The following is a 9435-nucleotide window of genomic DNA, read 5'->3' on the forward strand; positions in this document are numbered from 1 at the left end:
TTTTCAAAACCATTTTTTATAGAGTTATTCCTTTTTTACAACACTAATGTATAGCCCCTCACATGAGAGGCATCACAAATAAAATATTCAGTGTGAGCCCCCTCACGTGTGAGGAAACTGTGTAATTTGATGTACACAAGAGTATACACCAAGCATTGTTCTTTTTTATTTAACGTAACAAGATTCTTTAATCTACTCAAATTTTACAAACAAGTCTTCTCTATTGTGTAAAAATTCTCGACAATGCTAATGTCGCAAGCACAACAACATTTGTATATTTTTCTTGTATATTAAAGAATATTATAATTTTAATATTTTAAACAGGTTTTATTAAATGCCAACAAGGACAAAGATAATAAGGGACAGCCGATGCCCAACCTTGTATATGTCTCCAGAGAGAAAAGAAGGACCAGTCCACATCAATTCAAGGCAGGAGCCCTCAATGCCCTTGTAAGTGATAAGACTATTATTGCACGGATTATAAAGTAGTGTTGGATAGAACTCAATAATATAATAAGACGATTCAGTGTGTTTCAAATTTCTATAACTAACAAACCATTAATCTTCGGTGCCATAACATTTACATATAACATGATCTTAGGATAAAAGAATTGAGACGATCAAGATGTCAATAAATGTATTACTTTATTATTTGTTTTATTATAAGTGTGTGGAATTTAGACTAATGTTGGAAATTTCGTGTTTTGCCATGAAGATTCGTATCTCGGGAATCATGACCAACGCACCGATTATCTTAACTCTGGATTGTGATATGTATTCGAATGATCCTTTAACGCCTCAACGAGTTCTTTGCTACGTTTCGGATAAGTCGAGTCGGCCAAATTTAGGATACATTCAATTTCCACAACTCTATCATGGGCTCAACAAGGCCGATATCTACGCGTCTGAGTATAAAGGTTTGTTTCAAATAAATCCCGCTGGCATGGATGGACTGAGTGGGCCTAACTATGTTGGGACTGGATGCTTTTTTCTTCGACGTACATTTTTTGGTGGCCCATCATCACCTGCTCAGCCAGAAATCCCCGAGCTCAGCCCAAATTACATTGTGAGCAAGCCCATAATGGATCAAAAGATTTTGGACCAAGCCCACCATGTTTCTGGATGCAATTATGAGAACCTAACCAATTGGGGTTCGAAGGTAAGCTTGTTCTTTGGCTATTCGCGAACTCAATTTAGATAATTTCTTCGAGTTTTGATTGATCAAGCATTTTTTTGCACGTGTAGATGGGGTTAAAGTATGGCTCTTTGGTAGAGGATTATTACACTGGATACCGGCTTCAATGCGAAGGATGGAAGTCCATATTTTGCGATCCAAAGAGGCCAGCATTTTTGGGCGACGTGCCGATAACTCTCATTGATGTTTTGAACCAGAACAAGAGATGGGACATTGGGCTGCTAGAAGTGGGCTTCTCAAAGTATAGCACATTAACTTATGGTATCCGGACCGCAGGGATTTTAGTGGCCCAAGCCTTTGGACAGTATGCATTCTGGGGCATTTGGTGTTTTCCAATTACATTCTATGCTTTCATCCCTTCACTCACTCTTCTCTATGGAATTCCCATCTTTCCTAAGGTACATTTACCTCAATTCCAAATATTGCATTTTACATGTTGAAAAATAAATGACTATTAAGATGATTAAAAGATACTTCGAAAATGAAATTAGAACATTATAGACTCTTTCTATAAGAAAAGGATAAAAATTTTACATGTATGTCTCCGTTTTTTTCAATTTTTCAAGCCTGGATTAATTTAATGTGTCAAAAATGTTGTTCTATACATCGTCGAACATGTATACAAAATCGGAGAAACTTTAGATGTCCTCTTATTATTTAACACAAGCATCTCATATCCCTATTCTATAATTTTGTTTAATCATCCAATGTGACAAACATGTTATTCTAATCGTCTTTGAATATTGTCGGACAAAATCATAGCAACAATTTAGACCTTTACTATTTAACTTAAATATCTAATATGTCTCTATACCATTAACTTTCATATGATATCAATGTTGTAAAAATTAACGTGATTTGTGTAATGTACTATCAATTATAAGCATGAAGTAAATAAATAAATATGATAATAGAGTTAGAAAAGCTGGCCTAAGAGAGTCGCGATAAACGCTGTCATAAAGTCGTGTGACCTCCCCTTCGTGCGGGTACTTTCGAAACTGCACGACTTCAAGATAAAACCCTTATAGCTTGCAACTGATTCTCCTTCTATGGGCATGGCCACAGGGAGAGAAAGAACAGGCCCTTGTCAATTGCCAAAAGTTTATAGAAGAAGATAAAAGTAATAAGAGAGTGTTATGAGAAGAGTAATATGAAAAGAGAGTAGAGAGTATTTTTGTGTTTGATTTTGTTATGTCTAAGAATGTGAAATCCACCCTCTTTTTATAGAAGAAGAACTCAATCATCTCATTATGAAAATTAATAAAATTCAACATATGTTACAAATATAATAATGGAATTAAATTTGTATTTAATCTAAAGTTAAACACAAAACTGAAAAATTTTAAAAATAAAACTGAAAACTTAAGAATGAAAATAAAAACTGAAATATTTAATATTTAATTTGAAAGTTTTATAACTTATTATTATTATTTTTTTTCAACAATCCCCCACAAGTTTTAAAACTTTCAAAATAATTATATATATATGTATATAGTGGTAATTTTATACTGTGTAATAGGTGTAGCTGTCTTTTGGACTTGAACATCACTTAGTGATAACAATTTCCATTTGAATGAGCCATAATGGACTAAACCTTGAATTAGGTTCTTTTAACCAAACTTCAATTGCTCCACACACAGTATCGATTTAGGCTCAATTCATAGCAGGTAACGTTGTAAATGGTCATGCGCTCTTATCTTGATTCTAGTAAGAGTCTCTAGAGAATAGCCCCATCCGATAGTCACGGCCTCATGACAACTCTTACATAGGTGAGTCCTCCAAGGATGCGTGTGACCCGCACCTCGCGAGAATTCCCGCCTCGGTACTCATTTAGGGTAAACCCTTCAATCATAGCACTATCACCATAGGGATGAGTACAAATAATATAGTGTTATTACGAGTCACGCCTACCACATTGAACCTTTTTCATGGGATCTCCAATCACAAAGGTTGGGTTACTCCCGGAAGTGACTCCCTTACGGGTTTAAACCCATCCCCCTCGATGATTCATTAACACCCTTTTGGGTAAAGCTTTGGTTAAGTTATCTGACAAATTCTTTTCAGACCTCATAAAATTGAGAGAAATCACATTTCTTTTATGTAAGGCCTTAACTGACTTAAGTCTTGCTTGAATATGCCTATTCATTTTCTTATTTGAGTTAGATTGATTTACAAGCTCTATTACTGCTTTACAGTCACAATGGATTGAAATAGCTGGAATTGGTTTACTTATTAATGGTATATCTAATAATAAATCTATAAGCCACACAACATTAGTACATGTTGTATCTAATGCAATTAACTCTGACTCTAAAGTACTCCTAGAGATAATCGTTTGTCTTTTTGAACCCCAAGATATGGCCCCACCACCTAGCATAAATATATATCTAGTGGTAGATTTAATATCTACATTATCAGTTATCCAGTTTGCATCGCTATATCCTTCAATAACATTTGGAAAATTTTTATAGTTTATAGAATAATCTAATGTACATCGAAAATATTTAAGCACTCTCTCTAGAGCGTTCCAATGTTCTTTACTTGGATTGTTAGTATATTTACTAAGTCTTCGAATAGCAAAGGCTATATCAGGTATTGTCCTATTTCCAATACTCAAATTGCGAAACTGGTTCACTTAAATTCTTCTTCAAGTGTACATTTGAATCATATGGAGTGGAAACTGGTTTATTGTCATAATATCCAAACTTTTCCAACATCTTTTTAATAGCATTAGATTGATTTAGTAAAATTCCTTCAGAAGTTTTCCTTAACTTCATTCCCAAAATTATATGAGCTTCTCCCAAATCTTTCATTTCAAAATTCTTTGACAAATAACTCTTCACATCATTAACAAATTCTAAATTTGTCCCAAATATTTATATGTCATCTACATATAAACAAAGTATCACATGTTCATTGTTATCTTCTTTGCAATATACACACTTGTCATGTGTATTAATTCTAAATCCATAATTTAGTATAACTCTATTGAACTTTTCATGCCACTGTTTAGGAGCTTGTTTTAGTTCATATAATGATTTCATTAATTTACATACTCTATGTTCTTGTCCTTTGACTTTAAAACCTTCTGGTTGTTCCATATATATTTCTTCATTCAAATCACCATAGAAAAATGTAGTCTTAACGTCCATTTGATGAATCATCAATTTATGAATACTACTCAATGCTAATAATGTTCTACTAATAGTTATTCTAGCAACAGGAGAATATGTATCAAAATAATCGATCCCTTCTTTTTCGGTAAATCCTTTAGCTTCTAACCTAGCTTTATATTTATCTATACTTCCGTCAAGTTTCAAATTATTTTTAAATACCCACTTACATCCAATTACTTTACTTCCTTGAGGTAAATCACATAAGACCCAAGTATTATTTTGTATAATTGACTCGTACTCATCATTGATGGCTTCTTTCCAATAAGGTGCATCAGTAGAGACTATAGCATCTTTATATGTTTCAGGTTCACCTTCGACTAAATATGTAAAAGAATTCTTCTCCAAATGATTTCTCTTTCGTAGTCCTTTTACTTCTCCTAAGTTCATGTTCAACTGTATCTTCTAAAGATGAACTAGATGGAGTATTATTTAAAATCACGTTCTTAGAAGTCGAGGGTTCACTTAAAATTATAGTCTTAAATGGAAAAATATCTTCAAAATAAGTAGCATCTCAAGCTTCAATGATAGTATTATTTTTAATTTCACTTACTTCGAAATTCATAATCAAGAACGTATTTGCACTACTATTTTGAGCATATCCTATGGAAACAGCATCTACAGTTTTTGGTCCTATTTTCTTTCTTTTAGAATTAGGTATAATTACCTTTGTCAAACACCCCCACACTTTTAGAAAATTTAACCTAGGAGATCTCTTTTTTCATAGCTCATATGGAGTTTTAATATTGTCTTTAACATTTATTCGATTCAATATGTAACAAGAAGTTAGGACATCTTCACCCCATAAGTTTTCAGGTGCTCCGGAGCTTATGAGCATAGCATTTAGCATATCCATTAAAGTTCTATTCTTCCTTTCTGCAGTACCATTAGATTGTGGTGAATAAGAAGGTGTCACTTCGTGTATTATACCATTATCCTCACAGTAATCCTTAAAATTATTCCCAATATATTCTCCTCCTCAATCGGATCTCAAAATTTTTATCTTACGTTCTAATTGATTTTCAACCTCTGCTTTATAGATTTTGAACTTATCATAGACTTCATCCTTTGCTTTCAATAAATAAATATAGCAATATTTAGAATAGTCATCTATAAATGTTACAAAATATTTATTACCAGCTCTTGTTGGCAATCTATTAGAATCACAAACATCATCAAGAATCAATTCTAAAAGGTTTGTGTCTCTTCTAACAGACTTAAAAGGTCTCTTAGTTTGTTTTGCTTGTACACAAATTTCACACTTATTATTACCAATTTGAGATTTTGGAATCAAGTTTAGATCCATAAGTTTCTTGATCTTCATATTACCAACATGACCCAATTGTTTATGCCACAAGTAACTAACTTCCATATTAAGAACCATGGAAGAATCATGATAAAGATTTTCAATAGTATTCAATTTAAACAATCCATCACTAATATAACATTTCCCAACAAAAACATTATTTTTTGTTATAACAACCTTATTTGACTCCATTACAAGTTTAAAATCTTGTTGAACTAAACGTGATCCACTAACTCGACACTTCCAATTCCCAATACAAGAGTGATGGAGTCATTTCACAAAGTTATGCTTCCTCTGCTTGAAGTCTGATAAGATTTAAACAAACTCTTATCAAAAGAAACATGAACATTTGCTCCAGAATCTAACCACCATTCATTACTATTATAAGTAAAATTGACTAAAGATATTGATGAATCACACCTAATAGAATGTCCACCATCCTTCAACATGTTTACTTGATCCTTTTGAAAATTGTCCTTAAGCTTGTACTCCTTAGTCTTTTTGTAGTAGCAATCTCGAGCAATATGGTTGGTTCTTCCACATACATAACACGGCCCTTGTTCATTCTTCTCTTTGCCTTTGTTATTCTTAGTGTAGTTATTTTTAGGTTGGAAATTTTTCCTATAACGATGAAAGTTTTTCTTAAACTTATTACCTCGAGTCTTAAATTGCTTTGATGAGCTAGTAGGGTTTTTTGAATTTTCTACCAAGTTTGCCTTAGCATGTGATTCACTAACTTTGTTGATACAATTTCTATGATGTTCTTCTATTCTCAAGGAATTGAATACTTGGTTCAATGTTAAAATCCCTTGCTTATGTCTAAGACTTTTAGCAAAGTCCGACCAAGAAGGTGGAAGTTTATCTATAAGGCATGAAATCTTATAGTCCTCACTGAAACTTGACCCTTTTTTCTTCTACGTGTCGTAGTAAATCTTGAAATTGATGGATTTGCTCGTTTATAGATTTTTCGTCCACCATAACATATTCGTCCAGCATCATCAATTCCATATTCTTCCTCTAATGTTTTCCAAAGCTCTTTAGCACTCTTGATATTTTGATAAATATCATAAAGTCTATCAGAAAGAGCACATAAAATTCGATTATGACAATGAAATTCAATTTGTTCTGGATTATACCAAGAGATAGACTCTCTACCTTCATTATTTTTTTGTAGCAGAAATTAACCCTAAAACGGTCAACCAATATTCCATTTGTTTTCTCCATCTTTTAAAATTTTTTCCATCAAATTTTTCTGGTTTAGTACTATTAGTATCTTCACGATATGCCATTCTTACACTACGAATTACTAAGGCAAAGAGAAGTAACTGTAGATATATATATAAATTTGTCAAAAAATAAAATTTTCCAATTAAATCAAATATTTAAAACTTGACAATATTAATTCAAATATTCCAAGTAACAATATAACAAATTAAATGAATATCTAAAATGACATAGTCACAATTTAATTTTATGTTCAAGTCGATCAATCAAGTAAATAATATAAGTTTTGAGACTTTCTACTAAGTTATAAAAATGAAATAAGTGCTTAAAATTAAAAATATTGAAGCAATATTGAAGAGTGCAATAATCAATAGAATTTCTGTGAGCTCCCAAAAATGAAAATTTATGTAGTAAGTTTCAAAATGAAAATCATAAAAGGTTCTAAAATTTAATTGAATCAAAAAATTGAAGCATAATAACAATGAGTATGTTAGCAACTACCAAGTATTATTATCACACAAACCACACACACAACTTCAGATTGTTGTAAAAATTAACGTGATTTGTGTAACGTACTATCAATTATAAGCATGAAGCAAATAAATAAATATGATAATAGAGTTAGAAAAGCTGGCCTAAGAGAGTCGCGATAAACGTTGTCCTAAAGTCGTGCGGCCTCCCCTTCGTACGGGTACTTTCGAAACTTCACGATTCCAAGATAAAACCCTTATAGCTCGTAGCTAATTCTCCTTCTATGGGCACGACCACAGGGAGAGAAAGAACATACCCTTATCAATTGCCAAAAGTTTATAAAAGAAGATAAAAGTAACAAGAGAGTGTTATGAGAAGAGTAATATGAAAAGAGAGTAGAGAGTATTTTTGTGTTTGATTTTGTTGTGTCTAAGAATGTGAAATCCACCCTCTTTTTATAGTAGAAGAATTTAACCATCTCATTATGAAAATTAATAAAATTCAACATATGTTACAAATATAATAATGGGATTAAATTTGTATTTAATCTAAAATTAAACACAAAACTGAAAAATTAAAAAAAATAAAACTGAAAACTTAAGAATTAAAATAAAAACTGAAATATTTAATATTTAATTTGAAAGTTTTATAACTTATTATTATTATTATTTTTTTCAACAATCAAAACAACTTAAAAAAGACTTCATTTATTAAACACGAGGAGACAAATATTTTCTTATTTTTTTAGATTTACATTTTTTGGCAGGTATCTGATCCTTGGTTCCTTGCATACATTTTTCTATTTCTTGGTGCCAATGGAAAAGACTGCTTAGATTTCGTATTAGCCAAAGGCACATTCCGAAGATGGTGGAGTGATCAAAGAATGTGGCATATGAGGGGAGTTTCATCACATTTATTTGGATCAATAGAATTCATAACCAAAAGATTGGGCATCTCCACACAAGGATTCAATGTGACAAGCAAAGTAATGGATGACGAACAAAGTAAAAGATATGATCAAGGAATATTTGAATTTGGAGTAGAATCCCCTATGTTTGTGACATTAGCAATGGCTGCAACTTTGAATTTAATGGCCTTTTTCTGTGGTGGGATAGTGCAGATTTTCAAGGAGAGAAATTTGGAAGTATTTTTTGTACAAGTGTTTATTGCAGGATTTGCGGTACTGAATTGCTTGCCAATATATAAAGCCATGTTTTTTAGAAGTGATAAAGGAAGGATGCCCACAAGGACTACCATCATTTCTACTCTTCTTGTTGGAGGGCTTTGTGCAGCTTCCTCTTTTATACTCAAGATGTGAAATTTAATGGGGATTATTACTCGATAACTTCATGTAAAACTATTTAATGTATTTCTCGGCATGTTTAGTATGTAATATCTGTATATGATTTAATAGTACTTTGAATAAAACTTTAGCATCTTTTGATTTTCTTGATTTGTCCATTGTTGTATTATTGAATTTACTAAACAAGCCTTTGATGTAACATCTCGTGTTTACTTGTTCTACTTAATATATTTACCATTAAGTTCTTCTTTGGTTTAGCTAACAAAATTGATAAAAATAAAAGTCAAAATTAATACGATTTTTCACAAGACCCACAATATTTATCAACTTTTAGTCACACATTTTATCAATTTTTATCAAAATTTACTAAAAATCTTATTTTTAGCAAAATCAAACTGGGGCTAAATTATGTTCGTGCTCGTTATGCATCGATTGATATAGCATAAGCGATATAATGCAGCGTGAGGTGATAGATAAGAGACGAACTAGAACATGTTGATTTGCAAAGAATATTGCGAAATTAGAAAACAAATATTCATTAATTCTTCATAAATTATAACGAATTCTTGATCTTGACCGCAAAATTGTGAATTCTAACGATTTAGAACTGACAAATTAGAAGAAAATCTATATTGAGAGAAAATCTATCATTGATTTTTCATTATAATCAATCAATTGAATCTTTTAATTAAGACTTACAGCCCTTATTTAAAGCAAAATAAGGTTCATGACTAAAATTCAGATTAAAAAAAGAATAATCTAG

At 31.6% G+C, this 9435-nt stretch overlaps 1 protein-coding gene across 1 annotated transcript in view; it reads left to right on the forward strand.

The window, feature by feature from the left end:
- Positions 1 to 8817, forward strand: part of LOC111371734 (cellulose synthase-like protein G3) — a 10657-nt gene extending 1840 nt beyond the window's left edge. Inside the window, exons 2-5 of the mRNA XM_022993870.1 lie at positions 325 to 450; positions 716 to 1159; positions 1246 to 1593; positions 8136 to 8817. Coding sequence (XP_022849638.1) covers positions 325 to 450; positions 716 to 1159; positions 1246 to 1593; positions 8136 to 8687 — 1470 coding nt within the window. The 3' untranslated portion in view covers positions 8688 to 8817. The remainder of the gene's footprint in view (positions 1 to 324; positions 451 to 715; positions 1160 to 1245; positions 1594 to 8135) is intronic.
- Positions 8818 to 9435: the final 618 nt, after the last annotated feature.

Source organism: Olea europaea, chromosome 22, assembly GCF_002742605.1.
Source record: "Olea europaea var. sylvestris chromosome 22, O_europaea_v1, whole genome shotgun sequence".
NCBI classification, from domain to species: Eukaryota; Viridiplantae; Streptophyta; class Magnoliopsida; order Lamiales; family Oleaceae; genus Olea; species Olea europaea.